Source organism: Tachypleus tridentatus, chromosome 8 (genome assembly GCF_004210375.1).
Source record: "Tachypleus tridentatus isolate NWPU-2018 chromosome 8, ASM421037v1, whole genome shotgun sequence".
In the NCBI taxonomy this organism is placed as follows: Eukaryota; Metazoa; Arthropoda; class Merostomata; order Xiphosura; family Limulidae; genus Tachypleus; species Tachypleus tridentatus.
This window is the reverse complement of record NC_134832.1, coordinates 36211851-36232372: the sequence shown is the minus strand read 5'-3', so window position 1 is coordinate 36232372 and position 20522 is coordinate 36211851. Positions and strand designations below refer to the sequence as shown.

Genomic DNA, 20522 nt, shown 5'->3' with positions numbered 1-20522 from the left:
CTTACCAAATTCTCACCAATCCTTAAGGAACTCTTCCTCTGAATCAGATCATGTACTGACTTAGCTAAAGCCTGAAAAATGAGATTTAAGTGTGATTTGAATGTATAAAATTAAGACTTTGAAAATTAGAAGTACACTTTAAGCTATATGATATGAATTACAGTTGATTGAACTTATTGCTAATGTCATCTGATGATTTTCACATGCTTTGCATAAAGTTATATTAATGAAAAAGCTGAATACTATAATCTACATCAAGTATATATAGTAATTAACTTAACACTATATTACAATTATGAAAGAAATTAATATATAAAAGAAAAAGAAAATATCAAAACCAGAACTGTCACAAAAAAACAATCAAAATTAGAAAGTTGATCATAACCCAAATACAAATAAATCCATTATCATGCTAGTAATATGCAATTAACAAGAAAATCAATAATTATAATGTTTTTCAACATTAACAGCCCCAAAAAGTAATAAGGATATCTTGTTTACCAAGAAATTATCAAGAAATAAAGATGAACAACAATACATCTAACAAGGAAGATTAAATAGGAGTTAGATACATCCCAACAACTACTGGGCATCCACTGAATCTTTTAAGCACTTAGCAACACCTTTGTACACTAATATTAATTTGTTTGTTTCAGCAAAAATGCAATTCTGACCATATGCATCAGTTACATTAGCATGCATACTATCTTATAAAAAGAACATTATAAAAAATAAAGCTACATAAAAATAAATACACCTCTTGACGATTGAATTATTTCTACTTTCAAAATGATTAGATATTACAGAGAATTATGTCAGTAATAATGAAATTACTTGCAGGTCAGGCATGTTTTAAAATTTTCAACCTCAACTAATTAAAATAAAAGAGTAGGACACTAAATTTTGGTTTTTACCTCCATCCATTCCATTTTGTCCTCTGGAGTCCTGACCAAAGATAAAACATTTAACATAAATTGCTCAAAGAAGGAAAAAACAGCATGTGTTATTTAACTCATTACACACATTAAAAGTCAAAGTTCACTACATTATGAAACATTTTCCTTTTAAAAACATGTCTACATAAAATACCCCTATGAGCTGAGCAGTAAGTTTAAAGACTTATAATGCTGATCTTGATATTTGTGGTGGTGAGCATAGCACATATAATTACCTACCATACAACTTTGAGCTTACCAACAGCACTAACAACTTAAATATCTATACTTCTTTGCAGAATTATAAAGTAAAGAAAAAATTACACTGCTCACTGTTGGTGAAAATAAAGTATGTTTCAACGTTCATATCTGATATTTATGTTTTGACAGTACTCTTAAGCTATGTTTAATACAGAATTAAATGATGGATTACCAGACTGAAAACATTTCTACAAAAGCTAGGCTGGCTCTAAAATGCAATACATTATTTTTCAAAGTTTTTACTAATAACTTGGCAAAAGTATTCATACTTGTATTTTTTGCAGTTTCTTCAATATTATTGTGTACTGAAAATCAATACAGTATTTTCAGTCATTGATTGAAAAACAATGGTGCAAATTTTAACTTTTAACTCTTATGTTGTTTTGTTAAAGCTTATTTAACAGTTTGATACATATACCATTCCTTTTTAAAAAGTGGGAATTGAAACTAATACATTCATATCCTTTGTTTCATTAATAAAACAAGAATAAACTTTATTTGAGATTAATCATTCCATCTTCTGAATCCTTTCAAGACAACATTTCACTTAAAATTTATTTTTGAAGTTGCTCATCCAAAATCTACATCATTTGAAGGTCTGCCCCTCAATTACTACAGAAATCTAAATTCCTCAGAAGTGCAGAATACACTAAGCATCAAACTTAGAAGCTTAACTTTAATTACTGCAAAAGTAACAAAAACTGTTTTATTTCTTACTGTGTGTAGAGCTCAATAGACCTTCCAGTGCTGCGTATATAAAATGTATTAGCTGTTTCGAGGTTGTCACCTTCTTCTATCACAAGACCTTCAACGCTCAGTCTAGCTCTCACTCGGAAACATGGACCAGAAACCACTCTATTTGATATTAAACGCTGACTACATAGTAACAAGAGATCATTGAACTGTAGAGAAAAAATATAAGCACAAACTTTCACTAAAGTATTTTTTAAACAACATTTTGTTTGAAATTCATTAGTTCAAATTTTTCTTTAAATTGGGAATTCTCTTTACTAGCGAATATCATAAGTTAAATAACTATATGTGAGACAAACAACTGTTAAAAAGAAAAGACCATTAGCATTTTTCAAATATTTTACCTAGTTGAATAAAACAGAAAAATGATACAAAGATAGAGTTATTAGGGTTAAATATTAATGAAGAAAACATATGTATATAGTCTTTTTTATATGAATTAAACTTTAAAATTATCTTTACTTTAGTGTTCCATTGTCATTTTTTTCAGTCATAATACAAACTGTCTGTGGTAATAGCACCCAAAAGCATTGAGGGTATCCCATTTATTGAACAAAATCCAAAAGCAGATAAAAAAAAAACTAGTTAAAATCCAATAAGGGTGCAGACTTAAGTGCTCATATCCACAGTTTCTCAACTTCTAACTGCCTTTCACTATTCCCAGCCAGTTGTGGAAAGGTAGTTACCCTTTAAAGTTCTTTTAATGTTAAAAGTAGGAAAAAATAATAAGACCACTCTAAAAATATTTCTATTAAAAGTTCCTCCCAACCTCCACCATTAAAATCTCTAATAGTTCCTAAAATAAAAGAATAACAATAAAAAACACCCTAAAATTTTACAATAGATTACTCCCTACATCCACCCTTTTCTAAAAAAGATGACAAAAGTATTCAAAAATGTACAAACAATCTTAAAATGACCTACATACTCTACCTTAACTTTCCTTGTAGTCCATATTCCTCTTTTAAAATTATTCAAGTATAGCATGAGATATCTGAGACCAACCACATTACTTGAAGTTAATCTTTCAAGTTCCTGCGAAACTGAATAAATTTTAATTTTGGTATTAACTATGGTAGATAATTACTTCTAGTATCAAAAAAAGTATTATCCTTATGGAAAATTTATTTATTAAAAGATTTACATATTTATTATCAAATATTTGAAGAAACTTTCTTAATTGCCAGTATTTATAAACATTTCCACGAAAGAGTTACTGTTGCTGTAAACAGTTAAAGATCTTTTTCAATTGTGATATGACGATGCCCTTAAGCATCATATGTGCACTATACTACTGGGGGTGGATAGATCAAGAATGGAAATATTGAATGCCCTTCTCTTATTAAAAATAGTCAATTACAGTCACTTAACTGATATTGTTGATCCTTTGATACTGCAAGCTATGACCAAGTGGTCATGATGCCAAATAAGAGATAAAATTAAACATGCGTTACAAAAAAAGATAAAAAACAGAAATGTTATTAAAACTAATTGTTAATTTCAGACAAATAACTTTCAATACACACTGCTCATTTTCATTCCAATAACAGAAAAACAGCTTTCAAAACACTCTGCTAAAAAATGGGACAACAACACAATATTTTTTACATATTAGAAAAAGTAACTGATCATTTTACTATTAAGATATCTAATTAAATTTTATATTTTCATTTTTCACTTATAATAAAAACTGATTTAATTGTGCAAAATGTCCTGCAGTGAGAATTTTATTTTTATCCAGTTATATACATGTAATTAAATACTTAACCCCTTAAATCATTAAAAAGCTAGACTGATTCCAAACAATTACACATTGATCCTCACTAAGCCTTCAGTACCATTAGAAGACATGCTACCCAAAAGCTACATAGATTCACTGTATGTTTCTTTTCAGCTGCTGTACTTCAGTATTACAGATGCATGCTTTTCTACAGCAAAGATTCCCATGTTTACTGGGGCTGTACTGAGCCAAAGCATTTCTTGCCATCCTCAATGTAACTTAGATAACTGAACTTTAAATTATTACTTGGAATAACTTTCACAACCTAAAATAGTAGCTGCTACATATCTGACATAAAGAATACTTGGGAACTGGAACTGATGGCAGTTTCTTAGTGGTTGAACACATGCTGACTAACACCATATTAATATAGCTGTTCTACTATATGGGTCAAGAATTGTTCTTATATGGTGCAGCTGGCCTGTTCCGTACTTATTTTTGTGTATAGTTTTCATAATTATTTAAACTATTATATATTATTAAAGATATAAACTTGAATCATCAGAGAATACTGGCTTTAACATCAAAACATTAATATTCAGTTACCTCATAATAAAAAGTTTTCTAAGAGAATTTACCATCTGAAAATGAAAGTTACACCAATTTATCTTATATTTACTGAATATTCCATAATATTTATATTACAGTTAAATTGATGGTAATTACATTGTATGATTTAACAAAACGTTTGAAGTTTGAAAAAGATAAGTCTTCTGGGCCTGATTATATTCTCCAAAGGATTTTAAAGGAGATTTAAGGATTGGATATGCAAGCCACTCGCAACTATTTTTTGTATGTCCTCAATAATGATTTAGTGGGGAATATCAGAGGACTGGAAGTTTGCTAATGTCACTCCTCTTTCCAAGTGAGGTGATAAAAGTGATGTAATTATAGGCCCATTAGTTTTACATTAGTCATGGAAAAAGATATGGATAGTCTAAAAAAAGGATGTTCTGCAAAGTTGTTAACAAAATTAAAATTTTATTGGATATCAACATGGTTTCACTAAGGAAAAACCTTGCCTTTGAAATCTGTCTTTGCTTATGCAGGTGAAAGTAAAAGTATAGATTTGGCATATCTGGATTTTTAGAAAATATTTGACAAGGTGCCATATAAAAGACTTGTAAAACAAATTATCTCTACAGGTGTGAGGGATAAGTTAGCAAACTGAATAGAAGAAAGTAAAGGGTTGTTATAAATAGAATTCAGTCAAACTGGATTAATGTTACAAATGAGGTACCTCAGGGTTCAATCTTAGGACCTTTACTCTTTTTGATTTACATAAATGACATAGATGAAGAAATGGTTAATAAATTACTTACATTTTTAGATGATATTAAGGTCTTTGGTGTTGCTAGCTATGAAGAGGATGATGCTGATGTACAAAAGGCTTGGTTTGTTTTGAATATCTTGCAAAGCTACACAAGGGCTATCTACGTTAGCAGGGGCATAAAACCTGGGGCGATGAGGGATACATCCCCCCTTCACTTTAGGTGGGGGGTATGGTGCATATAATCATCCCCCCTACAGTTTGGTCTGTTGAATTGTTTTATTGCATGACAAGCCTACAAATTGTGTGTTTGTTCTTGTGATTCTCATGTTCTTACCAATTGAATTACATAATTAGGCCTAGATGTAGGCTTTTTCAGTAGCAGAAATGTACATCTTTAATATAGGTGTGCTTCTAAGCTTTTTGATCTAAGCGATAGTTCGTAAGTATCAGTCAGTAGGCCTAAGTATACATGTAAGGCTTGCAAGCACCATCACAGAATCTACCAACGTCTTGTACATAGTGTAAGATTAAGTAAAATTTTCATCACAACAGATTGAACAGAGCATGAAATTCGAAAATATTACTCCCAAGCATAAACTCCTGTAATCTAGATCTGGCAGGCCATTTGTAGCTTGTAGCTGCATCAATCTTATGACTATATATTGTGCGGTTTTCCTACGCCATTTGTTCTTATGTGTGTCTAACCGGTTTTATTGTCGAACACCTTACTCTCCTTAGCTGCTAAAGCCGTTGACCATAGTGTACGTTTAGTGTACAGTTAATGACAGGTTCGAGCCGCTCGGATCCAGATGCACCCTTGCTCGCTTGGATCCAGATGTGCCCTACATCACCCCCCTCCGCTCCCTTTAGTCTGAGCCTCGATTTTACAACAGAGGTCATTAGACCTGTGTTTGTGGCCCTCATTAATCCATAAAATTTCAGATTAAAACTGTCCTCTAATAAAGTGCTGGTGCTTTATAGTAAAAGAACAATATATTCTCTTATCATATATAGTAAAAATATTGTATTTTCTTGTATAATTAGAACACAAAAGAAGCGATTTCAATGGCCTGAAGCCTCTATTTGAATTATATTGCCAGTTTTTATTTAATAGATGTGTTTATTGACGTTATATCACTACGTGTTTGCCTTTTGATGAGCTTTAACAGGAATATAATATATTTGTGATTGTTTAAGTATTTTTGAGAAACTTGCAATTACTTGTGTTGTAACTAGCACACATTATTGTCCCAGCGATGCCCAGGCAGTCATTCAGCTCGGTAGTCACTGTGAGGTTCGCGCGTCCGACTTAAATACATTGTACAGTTATGTCCCACTTCCATTCTATTCTATCTTTGTTTGTTGTACGTTAGAGTTTTTCAATAAAGACTGTATTTTAGCCTGTTGAATCATCTGGGAAACAGATTCCAATTATGACAAGCAAGCGTCTGAAACTTTCCGATATTAGACAGTTCTGCAAGCCAGTTACAAGTACTAAAAGTGGCAATGCAGATGCAGATAATCCAACAACCTCAAGCAAAGAAATAGAAACTTGCCATACAGAGAAAATATCATGTTCATCAGAGGATGAGTCTGAAAATGCTTGTGCAACTATTTTACATCATGAACCAACAGATAGTTGTGAAACAAGTTTGTGCAGTTATGAAAAATCTGACACTGCACAGATACAGTGTGAGAAGCCATACCATCCAGACTCACAACTAATACCATGACAGAAAGCAAAATCTTAAAATATCAACTTCCAGGGCAAGTGGTTTGATGAGTTCCCATGGCTGCACTTTGACAATCAGACTCAAAACGTCATATGCTTTCATTGTGCCAAGGAGGAAAATAGAGGCCTTTTTACAGGGAAATTGGAGAGGCAAGTGGAGTATACCTTCATATCCACCGGTTTTTGCAACTGGAAAAAGGCAAAACAGAAATTCAACGAACACCAATCCTCCTCTCAGCACAGATTCACTATATCTCCAGAGGGTTCACTTGATGTAACTCCAGTGACTGTCCAGCTACATGATGGAAAAAAGAAGCAGGAGGAAGAATGCAAAAGAAGTCTAGCCAAAATGTTCAGAAGTTTACATTTCTTGTTGCGTCAAGGTTTAGCATTACGTGGACATACTGATACGGAGGGGAACTTCCTGCAGTTAATGAAGCTCCTGGAAAAGGAAGATCCTGAGTTGACGACCTACTTGTCACAGAAAACCACATTCATATCACCCCAGGCTCAGAATGAAATAATGGAAATGTTCAGCCAACAAATACTAAGAAACATAGCACATGAAGTGCAATAAAGTAAAATTTTTGCATTAATGGTTGATGGTACTCAAGATGTTACAGGTGCTGAACAGAAAGCAATATGTGTACAATATGTAGATGAGAATCTTGACATCCATGAGACATTTCTTGGTTTGTACAGTGTTTCCAATACAACTGGTAAGACAATATCCTCAACTATACTTGATGTACTGACTGGACTCAATTTACCACTGTCAGGATTAAGAGCACAAACTTATGATAGAGCCGCTAACATGAGTGGTGCGTACAGTGGATGCCAGACAAAAATAAAAGAGAAGCATCCGTCAGCTTTTTTTTTACTGCAGAGCACACAAGGCTAATTTAATAATGCAACATGCAGTTGAAGCTTGTGAATGTGTTCGAGATTCTATCCAGTGGGTACATGAACTTGGTGTCTTGTTTCAGAGGTCAGGCAAATACAAGACAATCCGCCCACTGTGTCCAACACGCTGGTTGTGCCACCTATCTGTAATTACATGTACTAATGATCACTACAGTGACATTGTTGATTCTTTGTCTGAATTAGCAAATGAAAAATCAGATGTAGCAGTGAAAAAACGAGGTCTGCTGGACAGATTTGACAAAGGAAAGACAGTTTTAGGATTGTTGATGGCTCAGCATTCATTAGCTGCATTAGAGGAACTTAACCATGCATTCCAAGCAAAATCAGTGACAGTATCTGGCATGATTGAAGCATCTGCAATGACAGTTGAGCAATTGCAGGTATTGTGAACAGAGGAAAATTACAAAACAATATATGATGAATCTGAGAAAAAGGTAACTTCCCTAGATCTGGTGCCTATTAAACTACCATGCATTCACAGACCCCCCCAGAAGGATCACAGATGATGGCTCAGCACAGCAATCTGCAACAGCTAGAGATTACTACAGAAGCCAATATTTTGAATTTGTGGACACAGTCATAAAACATCTGACCAATAGATTCAATGCAGACAACAATGACTTCAGGCAATATCTGGCACTTGAGAACATGATCACATCTGGCAAGATTGATAACTCACTTATAAACTACTATCCAGAAATCTCTGCACAACAGCTCGAGTTTCAGTTGCCCATGTTCAAAGGAACACCAAAAGCAGTATCTCTGAAAGGTGTGAAGAATGCTTACTGTAATATGTATGAAACAAGCTAGCAGATGTTTAGTGAAGTATTTCTTCTCATGAAAAGTTTCCTTGTATGTCCAGTATCCATCTGCGAATGTGAACGCAGCTTACCTGCATTAAAACGGTTGAAGACGTGGTTAAGGTCAACTATGTCTCAGTGCCACCTCAACCATGTAGCAGTTTGTCACACTGACAAAGATGAGGTTGACAAGATAAATATAGAAGAGCTTATGAAAGAATTCATAAACAGATCATCACAAAGGAGGTCTACGTTTGGGAACATGTAGAGTAGAGGACTAAATGAATCTTACTTCAATGAAAAGTGTGAATAATTATGTGTTACATTGTATTGATGTGTAATTTTGAAGATTTCGCAAAGACATTTTAATTATTTTTATCAATCAACATGAAGAGTTTTTCAGTAGATATAAACTTATCAAGGGTAATTACTAATTTTATTAATATTTGAAAACGTAATTCATGCAATGAAAGTTATTAGTAACCTTGTCAAGTATAATGGCCATCTTTTATACTGTGCAGTGTGTAGGAATAAATTCATGTGGCAGTTAATTTGTAACACATTTATCTTTATTCTATTAACATTTTGAAAACTGTTCACAACACATCACTTATACAAACCTACATGGAAACCTTGAAGTATCATGGCAACAAGATTACTCTGTGACTGCATGTTTACAGCTTTCAGGTTCACATAATCAGAGATTACCAATTTGCAAATTGAACAGTCCACATAAGTGGTTGCAAAAATCATTTTCCCCTTCGGTGCAAAAAACTCTATGCCCCTGTATGTTAGTCATCCCTAATTTAGCAATGTAAGACTAAAGGGAAGGCAGCGAGTCATCATCACCCACCACCAACTCCTGGGGTACTATCAACAAATAGTGAGATTGGCCATGACATTATAATGCCCCATGGCTGAAAGGGCAAGCATATTTGGCGTGATGGGAATTTGAACTCCCTTGCTGGGCTGATTTACAAAAGAATTTAGAACTTTAGTGAGTTGGGCAAATAAATAGCAAATGGGTTTTAATTATAATAACTGCAAAATAATGCATGCGGGTTATTGTAGTTTGAATTATAAGTATGATTTGGATGGGAATAACCATAACAATGTCATGAAAGAAAGGGATTCTTGGTGTAATAACTGATCTGTCTCTTAAGCCATCCAAGCATTGTGCATTTACTATAGTAAAGCAAATAGGATTTTAGGCTGTAGCTGGAGAAATATTGAATACAAGTTTGAAGAGGTTATAATTTCAATGCACATGCCACTGGGTATCTCACATTTGGAGTACTGTGTTCCATTTTGGACTCCATACCTTGAATGTACATTGAATTGTTGGAAAGGTTACCCACAGAAGGGTTACTAGAATAGTGCCTGGGATGGAAAGGTTGTCATAAGAGAAGAGATTGAAATCTCGCAAATTGTTTTATCTTGAAAAAACAAAGAGTTAGAGGTGATCTGATTGAGAAGTCTAAGATTCTAAATGGAACTGATAGTGTTGATCATCATCTTTTTTCTTATTTAGCAGTGAAAATAGTAGGACTAGGGAAAACAAATATAGATTTTGACAATGTAGGAGTAATCTTTAGCTAAGACAGTGATGTCGAGAAAACCCACTTGTAGAGAAATATATATGCAAAAACGGCTCGTTTGGGTTTGTGAACTGACGATGACTAAAGAAGGTCGAAACGTTGTTCGTTCTTCTACGTAAAATATTTTCTCAACCCAAACAAGCCATTTTTGCATATATATTTAGCTAAGACAGTTTAAATTTCTGACATGGTGGCTTGCCTTTGAATGTAGTGGAGGCAATAGATTTGAGTTTAACAGAAAGCTCGATAAGTATATGAATGATAATGGCTAGCTTGAAGATTATTTCTTTTTAAATTTATTCATTATTAGTTTTAGTTTAGTTTATGGGATTGGATAGCCTATATAGACCAATAAGTCCCACACTGTCCCAGAATATTATATTATAAAACATTTTATTGCAGCATACATACCAGAAACAAATGGCGTTCTTGGTGGTCACCACTTCGAGCAGAAATCTTAATGATCTTTGCTTCTTTAACAAGTTCTCGAGTAGGACTAACAAGATCCACAACACCACCTGTCATTTCTTGGACTTCAAGTAGTTTCTTGAACTTATCCTAAAACATAACAAACAATACATTATTACAGAATGAGAGATTTTTTTCAGTACAAAGAAATAATTTGTTAAAAATAAATTTCTTTACGGTTTAACAGCAGGATTTACCCAAATATTTGAAAGAAAGTAAATGATGAGTAATACAGAACTGAGGAAAAGTAAGACCACTGTATGTTTCTTACATACATTATTTATTATTACCATGGTTTTGCCAATAAAGACATCATTAGTTACAGACCGAAATGTTTTGTAACAGGTTTATATATAATTTAAACAAAGGTCTGGAAGTGACCTTGACATTCACCTAGTGAGGAAATGCTTAAGTTGATTTGGTCAATTATAACTTTTTCTAAGTTTGTTTGCTATATATTTATTTCTAAAATTTCCAGACTTACTAGTTTTTTATGTTTTTCATATACATACTTGAAATTTTGCAGGTTTTTGTGTTCTTAGTATGTTCTTAGTAAGATCCATGTTTGTGTATTCTTCTTATAGCAAAGTTATATTGGGATATCTACTGTGTTCACCAAGGGGAATTGAACCTCTGATTATAGCATTGTAAATCCATAGAGTTATCTCAGTACATTATAAGTTCTTTTTAAATTACAGCATACAGAATTGAACAAATAAAACTAATAAACATTCAGTACAATCTTGTTCTATTAAAAAGTAGAGAAGCCTTTGTCAAACAACCAAGTGAACATTAAGGAAAAATTAGGAATGGGAGGGTGGGAAGAACAGAATCCACATTGAAGGGACCAAAAGCAGAAGATAGACCATCACCTTTAGTAAATGAACATGATGAAGATCTGATGAAATGAGAAGGGTAAGATGGGACATGAGTCAGTTTTTAAGCTGGAGCAATAGACCTGACAAAAGCCATGCATGAAGACAGGGTATAGTGATGTCTGGATGAATAATATCTGGTTGTGGTTGACAGTCTAGAAATTGAGACAGAGAGAGGTAAGAGTAGAGAAAGTTGTATAAGTAAAAGTCAGAGCAGTAGGATTGATGGTTGTGTTAGTCAATATGAAACCACCAGTAGGACTAGACATGGAGTGGCTTGGTTTAAGGATAAAACTCTAGAGAGAAATCAAATAAGAGGATAAGCACAAATGTGAAGACCCCTTCAATCTTCAATGAATGTGTCTACCCTCAAAGTTAGCAGGTGTGGAATGGGAGAAAAAAGAAAGGAAGTTTTGCGTACTAGTGGGTGGAAATGACTTATATAAGGTACCCCCACTTGGAAACACATGCATTGAAAACCTGTAGATCAAGGTACCACTCTGTGGGGAAAATCTTTATGGGACAATATAACTGAACTGCAACCAGTTTCAGGACACCAGGAGCATTGCAAGCTTAGACCACAATGTGGTGATTGTAGGTTCAGAAGGGAATCCAGGATCGGAAATCACAGAGAATTGGAATTGATACATCCTTGCTTGGTGATATAAGTGACTACTATGCAGATTTAAGAGTGTTACATGACCACCCCTCCCTGCAAGAAAGAAAAAATGGGGCAAAGCTCAACAAACTGCCATAAACTCAAGAATGGTGATATGGAGAGAAGATTTCTTGATCAATCATATGCTTGAAATCTCCTGTGAGTTGAGGTAAGTGCCTTTAAAGACGAGCCCATGAACAGATGTACGTTCAGATGAGGCAGAGTAAGCAGCACCTTTGCTGTGGTCTAGTCTCTGTTTAACCACTAAGCCAGGTTTGCTCTATTCCAGGAATGAATGGTAAAAGGGTGGTTAAATTGATAAAAGCAGTTCCACTGATCTAGGAGTGTCCACTGAAGGGAACACATAAAAACCTAGCCCATGAATGTGAGAGCTTCCAAGGAAGTCTACATTCCCAGAAGAGACAGAACCTCTCAAGGTGTAAAAGAATATGAGATGAGGGTCTTGGGAACTGCTTGTACAATATTGTGAAGATGAAGAAGTGAAAATAAGAATGAAGAAAAACACCATATGAACAGGGAATTGAGTGGGGTTAAAAACTGACTCCCACCATTTCATCAGGAATCCTACAACTTCTACTTCTTATAAACCACAAATGTATGCTCTCTTCACACTGAATTGAAGAAAGGAAGCAGTAGCCAGTCATCCACGCAAGTTTTAATGCAAAGACTTATTGAGTGAAGATGTTGAGCAAAAGCTCGTACCACCCGACAAAACACTCAAAGAGTTAAGGCTAGTCTAAATAGTATTGCCCTGAATGGGAATACTCGACTTTGAGCAATAAAAAACTATCAACAATGTAGGCACTGTGGGAATGAAACCCAAATTGTAGTTTATGAGAAGAAAATTTGGTGTCTAGAATCAAGAATGTAGGAAAAGGAACTGAAGCAAAGCTAAAGCCATACAAACAGGAAAAAATACGAGCATATCAACAATGTATTAAAGCAAAAAACAAATAAGTTCTACACTGATGAAAAGTAGGATTATGTGGCACATAGTTAACAATGATGAATAAAATTCATTGAGCTAGTACAAAGAATTAGATGGTACTAGCTGTACTTGTGAATATTGAACTGCCAAACCATTTAATTTTACCTAGTCCACAAAGTACATAATAACAACAAACTTGCAAACCAAAAATTATCGATAAATCAAAGTAATAATCAATATCTAACTTACAATTAATCTAAATTAACTTGGATGATAAAAGACACAAGTAAGGCCAACACTGACAAAAACTAGGATTATAAGGCACATACTTAATAATGGCAAAAGAAAAATTAGATGAATGAATTAGATGAAACTAGTAGTAATGATATGACACTTACAAACTATCTAAACTACCTAGTTAAAATACTTATTAATACTGAACTGACAAACCCTCGGAATTTACAGTCACAATATTAATGAATGTGCAAAATTAATAAAATCACTTTGAAAAAAAAGTAATAATCATTATCTTTAGTCATCTAAATTAACTCTAGATTACAAAGAACACATAAGAAAATTAGAAAGACAAGCTACATAGTTAACTGTGATGAAAAAAGAACTCAAATAGAACAAAGAATTAGATGCTACTGATAGTAATGATATGTTACTTACAAATAATCCAAACATATCTAGTTAATATACCTATTAATAATGAACTAGCAAACCCATGAAAGTTGCTGAGCTTACAAAGTTTATAATACTAACAAATGTGCAAAATTACTAAAATTACCTAGAAAACCAAGTAATAAAGAACATCTTAATTAATTTAGATAACAAAGGATGCATAAATATCTAACTTAACAAAATCCAAATATTAATAATATGAAATGCTTAAATCTTCCATGTGTAATGAACAACAAAGCCACCAAAAGGGAATCTGACCCACTCCAATCATGGATATAGCCACTATTTGTAAAGTGTACAAGTCAACAAACTTACCTCAGAACCACTGGGAAGCAATGTGAATAAAGGGAGAGAAGACCAAGCCTCCACTGAAGTTAACATTGTGGCAATACAGAAACTGGAGCTGGAAAAAAAAACTAGAGAAATCACCCACGTCTCAAACGTTTATACAGCAAAACCAGAACAGGCATCAATCTAGACTGATCAAATAGCTGTAACAACATGAAATGGGAAAACTCACGAAGAGATGTAAAATGTAATACATCAACATAAGAAGTGCCAGAAAAAAAAAAAGAGCACAAATGGTCTCATCCTTGATTGTATTCTTCCTCAGAAACATTGACAAGTTGATAAAATAAGAAATTACCAGCCAAATATGTGAATCTAGTTTTCAGCAAATTTAAACCTGTACTTTCTCTGCAGATAAAGTTGAACCCATAGCATTATCAGCTGTAACGGAAATTTTCATAGTCAATACATTGATTCACGAATTCATACTAAGATGTCTCTTACTTTGGTAACAAGAAACAAATGCCAAAAAGAATGTAACAGGTGAGTACAAACACAGTAAACTAAAACTATTGAAGAGGCAAAAAAAGCACAATTATAAATAGGAGCCCCATAATAAAAAAACACACATCTAAATAGTGCTGTGCCAATATTGTTTGCACAATGCTATTGGTAGAGAGTATATTATAGTTATACATTATTTAGATGTCGTAGCAATGTGAAATTGTTGGGGTACAAAAACTAGTGTGCTGAGCATGAAGGATTTTTTAGAAATATTTATAGGGCAGAAAGAAGATTGAGATAATTTTGTGTGAGAGGTAAGACTGTACTGGAATGAATAATTTGAAGTATTTGTTTGTTTGGGATTAAGCAGAAAGCTACACAATGGGCTATCTGTTCTCTGCCCACCATGTCAAAACCCAGTTTCTAGCAGTTGAGTCCACAGATATACCACTGTGCCACTGGGAGACAATTTGAAGGATATTTCTATTCCATGTGCAGGCCTACAATTCATAATAATTTCAATTTATATCTTTTATATCTCATTTTTGAGAGTGCAGCTATCAGGTATACAAGTTTGTTACAACAAACTGTACAGAGTGTTGTGCAAATAAGTTTGAGAAAGACTTAATGATATATACTTAATCTTTAACAACCTTTACAATAAGGAGTTTCTTCTTGGTTGTTAGTTGTGAATACCTACTTTTTGAAGTTGTATAATGTTAATATATGCAATATTTATGTTGGATGCTGGGAGAAACACACTTATAAAAAGACACTTTAAAAGTTCTGACAAAAAATGAATGAACTAGATTTTAGATTTTGTAATAATAATCCCTTAAAAGTTGTTATAAAATTACTCACAATTTTCTTCATAGCCTCATTTGCATGTATAGCTGCTGTGGACACTAGCTCAAGTGCTTCTAAAAGAGGTAATCAGTGTTCATATAATAAATTTAACATTGTATCCAGAAAGAAAAAAATATATATTAACAAACTTGCAAATACCCTGAGATACCAAATTTTTAATTGAATTTAGGTCCTATCATGATACTCTGTTCCACTGTTCATGCCAACTAAAATACAGTTAAAGCCATACTGATTAATGTTTTATACTGCATATTTAACAGAAGTGGTTGTAATTTTTAAATGTTAACTTAGTAAAAATTTTCCAGTTTCTCACTATATTAAATTATTAGTTAGCATAAATTAATTAAAATCTTCTTAAAAGATATATAACTTTATTAAATTACAGTTCTTTCCCAACATATATCACTTCACTACACTGTGATTTTTATGTAAAATATCATACTACTTTACTAAATTACTATACTTTGAAGTAGTATTACATTTTTTGATATTAAACCACTTTTATAATGCAGAGCACAACTATGTAACAATGAAATACAGTTAGAAGTAGATTTTAAATTATCTTGATAACAGTTCTCTCCTCAAATGTAGATAGTCTGAAGCAAGCTTTAAAACATTCAAAATTTTATATCACTTAACTAAACAACAGTTTTGAAATACACTTGAAAATATTACAGTTTTAAAGTAAACCCAAAAACTGTATTCAAAATTTAAAGTAGGTTTATAGTAAAAGTATAATACATTATAATAAAAGTTAAGTAAATCTACAGTAAAACTACAATAATACTGAAAAAATATATAGAGCAATTACAATTAAAACTGAGTAAAACTATGGTAAATATGAAGTACTAATGCAATAAAACTCCAATAAGATTACTGGAACCTTGGAATGAAATTATAGTAAAAATGCTGTTCACAGTTAAGACTCAAATAAATGGAAAAAAAAAAAAAAAAGTTTGTGTGTGTGTGTGTATATCAATTTTTGCATCACATTTCACAGGTCAAAGTAAGGCTGGATTAATGGTTTTATTGGCCCCAGGCTTTTCAACTTATAAAGGCCCCCCACAAGACAGGACCTCTACATGCAATACATTTATAGTCATAGTGTAAGGCCCCCTAATTAGTGTGAGGACCTGGGCTTCAGCCTGTAAGCCCATACCTTAATCCTTATAACTGACTATCACATTCATAACACCTCTAAAACTAGAAGTGCACAGCTTATTCAGTGGCAGATGGAGAATCAAATCTTGGATCTTATGTCCCACAATAAAGCATGCTAACCAATAGGTCAAACTTAGTCACGTTTTGGAGAAGTTTAGACAGAAAAATCAGTGATGGACTTCTAAAATAAGTGACTTTCTTGTACTTTAAATACTTATAGGAGCAAGTTTTGTGAATATAACTGGCAATTTTATAAGAATTACACTCACTTTCAGTATCAGCTTTATCTGGTGAGTTCTCTGGTAATTTTTTCAAATAATCTGCAAATAATATAAAGAAATTATAAAGTAAAACACAAGCATGATTATCTCCTTTAATTTGACAAAAAATATTAGTATTTGATATACATTTATGAAAATGTGTCAAAAAGTTTAAAAGTTATTTTGATATTTCAATATTAATACTCTTTTAAGATTTAAAATCTTTCAGAGGATGTTTTAGTTTTTTCAATTATATTTAGATATCTTAGTGTTTTATTTTGCAGTTGTAACAATAGTGCTGTTTATTCTACTTTGATGACCCATTTACTCCAGAATTGTAACTTAAAGTTCTGTACTAACCTTTCAGAATCTAGCAAAGTTCAAACTCATTACAGTTCTTGTTTTCTAAGCAATTTTACTGCTATGAGATAATGGAGTATATATTATTTTGTATTTTTTCATTACTTCCTTGAAACTTCTATCAGAAATTGTATAAATCAAAATATACCAAACAATAAGATTTGTTAAACTTCTGACTAACAAATGTGTTTTAGGTGTCACATCATAAGAGGAAGAAATTTACAAGTACAACAATTAGTTTAAACTATCATTAACCATGATAATGGTCTGTAATAAAGGTCTCAAGAAATTGTACAAAACCCTAATAAAATACTCAGGCAAAAAGCACCTTAAACAGTAAAGATTCAATTCAAACAGCACTAAAACATTTTCTCTGACTATTGAGATTGTATTCATAAAAATGCACAAAAAAGCATGCATGCTAGCCTTACAAGAAAAATAAAATCAGCTCAAAATGGACCATTTGTAATTCTTCTGCTTATTATTATTATATTGCCAATCTACAACAAACACTGCTGGTATATGACACCCAAACCTTTTGTAGAATAGTATATGTCTTGTAGTATAGAAAAGTCAATCTGTTTCTTCTGCAGCTTACAAAAGCAAACACAATATCAAAATTCTATCATTATCCCTTGAAGTTAACTTTCTTATAAATAGGTGGTGTTCTATTAAATACTTAAGTACAGGGTGAAACATGAAAAACCAATCAATAACAGATAAACATTAGATGACATTAACATATAAATATTCAATGCTTTATGCATTATACAATTGGTGTCTTTAGGGAGCCAATCCCAATATAATGTGTGAAGTGAATGATTAAAAAAACCAATACACATAATATTAAATTTTATTACACACTCATAGAATAATTATTAATAAAAACACAATGGTTTATTTAAAGTGATGATCTAGACATATATATCTTATTTGAAAAAGTTGCTTTGCTACTGGTAAAACTGTATATATGCTTAGTGGGGTTTTGTCTTAATTGCTATACATTATGTACAGACTTTAGTTACATAGAAACTATAAGTGCTCACTATATTATCAAACAGTCCTTCAGTTATAGCTTAACCTTTTACATCTCAAACTAATGTGATCAAATATTGAATAGTTAGAGTAAATAATCACAAACACTATCAGTTAGGTACCATATAAATCATAGTTGAGCATAACAAAATGCAGTAAATAAAATAAATTTGGAATTTAAAAGCCTGAAAATAAGTGTAATAAAAAGTAAAGAAACTAGGTTGCAGATACATTATTTACTCAAATTACAAATTCTTATTTTGGCTCCATTAAATGCAATTCTAGGTAACAGAATACAGCCAAAATAGATTTTCTGGTTTGATTAAATAAGTCTACATTACCTTCAGCCATGCTTCCTTATTTTTGTACAATCTCTATATGTAAATTTTTAAATTTTCAATTTTTTATTTATCTTGTCCATCTTAAATTTATACAATTTAGTTTTCTTGAACTAAATATGACATAAAAACAATTTAATATGTCATGGTAAAAGAAAAGATGCTTATTTCTCCTTCAGAAATACATGGAAAGATTCTTACCTTTCAGCAAGAGCTGATACCTTGGGACCCTCTGAACAGGAGTCAGCAAATGATGTTGTAAGGTCAAGTTTCCACACTCTTCCATTCTCTGTCAAGAACATACTTGGAACTGTTACATGGTGATTAAAAGGTGTTTTTAGAAAAATGAATGAATTAAAATAATATATTAAATCTTTAAGTTGTCATGAATCAATATTGCCTAAAAAAGTAAAATATTTGTAAAACATTCTTATAGTAATAATCAAACGTCATTTCACATTCTTAACGAGTTTTTTCAGCTTAATACTATCGATATGAAACCTTTCGATAAGCTTTTCATGCAAAAAGTTATAACAATGCGGTATTTCAATATACCATTGGTTTTTCTCTCTCTTTTTATAGAATTATATTTATTCCGAATTCCTCCTTTATACCATATGTTTGTACATTTCACATGATACATGGTCATGGAAACACTTAACTTGATCTAGTTTCAAGTTAACTTTGGTCCTTTGTTGTTCTAAAAAGTATTAGATACCTGCTATTACCAGGGGCGTAGATTTTTTACACCCGATGGGGGGGATGATTCTTGCAACCATTTATGTAGACTGTTCAATTTGTAAATTGGTAATCTCTGATTATGTGAACCTGAAAGCTGTAAACATGCAGTCACAGAGTAATCTTGTTGCCACGATACTTGCATGTATACTTAGGCCTACTAACTGATACTTATGAACTATCGCTTAGATCAAAAAGCTTAGAAGCATGCCTATATTAAAGATGTACATTTCAGCTACTGAAAAAGTCTACATCTAGGCCTAATTATGTAATTTAATTGGTAAGAACACGAGAATCACAAGAACAAATGCACAATTTGTAGGCCTGTGATGCAATAAAATAATTCAACAGACCAAACTGTAGGGGGGGGGATGATTGTATGCACCATACCCCCCACCTAAAATGAAGAGGGATGTATACTCTGGCTATCGCCCAGGGTGAAAATTGCTTAAATCTATGTGGCTGTGTGGGGTCAATGTGTATATGCAAAGACCTTTTAAAGAGCATCGTCTAACATGGTATTATGTATCTGATTTCAAGGTTATCATCTATTCATATTGCCCTACATTGTTGACTTTTCAATAGTTCATGGTGAAGGCAAGTAAACATCAGGTCTAATGTACAGAAATAGTGATAAAAACTGTAAATATGCATTTCATAGGCCCTAGATATTATTCAAATAAAATATTAATATTTTGAGTATAAATTACTTTGTAACACATCTGATATTTTGTGTACAAAAGACTTGTGTACATTAAAAGATTGCCACATTTCATGTTCACACAGTAGCACATTTGGAATTACAATCAACATTTTTTCTCCAATACACGGATGGTCTATTGGACCAACAATGTGCACATATGATTAGTAAGTTATGTTGTGTAAGGTAGTTGACAGATAATGTCCACAGGTTAGAAATCAGCAATGTTCTAATGATAATAAAGTCAATCATATGAATAGTGTATTGTGCTTGATAAAGGCCAGGTATTTCTGAAATTAAGAAAACTGATATTTGGTAGTCTGTTACAGAACATTTTAATAGAACTTTGACTATCCAATGATGCAGTGAGAGTGACAGCACAATATGTTTAAAATATCTAAGCAGATGTATGCACTATGCTTGTGTTTCTTTGCATAATAAAGATTTTTTATTTTGTGTTACACTTTGTATCCAGTTTCTTCATTTCATTTAACATCAATCCAGTCAGTAAGAGTTTTAGGATTACTTTGTAGTTGATATTCTTATCACGTTTCTGGTAAACAAGTGGACTTATTCTGTGT

At 32.6% G+C, this 20522-nt stretch overlaps 1 protein-coding gene across 8 annotated transcripts in view; it reads right to left on the bottom strand.

Annotated features, from left to right (window-relative positions):
• The window catches only part of LOC143222177 (FYVE, RhoGEF and PH domain-containing protein 1-like), a 101001-nt gene that overhangs the window by 23007 nt on the left and 57472 nt on the right, over nt 1-20522 (bottom strand). For all 8 annotated transcript variants that reach the window (XR_013012055.1, XM_076448251.1, XM_076448256.1 and 5 more), the window contains 7 exons: nt 18705-18792; nt 16780-16830; nt 15344-15402; nt 10468-10614; nt 1914-2098; nt 915-945; nt 6-71 (listed from right to left, as the gene is read on the bottom strand). Coding sequence is in view for 7 of the 8 variants with exons in the window: in XM_076448251.1 (XP_076304366.1) it covers nt 6-71; nt 915-945; nt 1914-2098; nt 10468-10614; nt 15344-15402; nt 16780-16830; nt 18705-18792 (627 nt within the window). In the remaining variant the exon portion in view is untranslated. The remainder of the gene's footprint in view (nt 1-5; nt 72-914; nt 946-1913; nt 2099-10467; nt 10615-15343; nt 15403-16779; nt 16831-18704; nt 18793-20522) is intronic.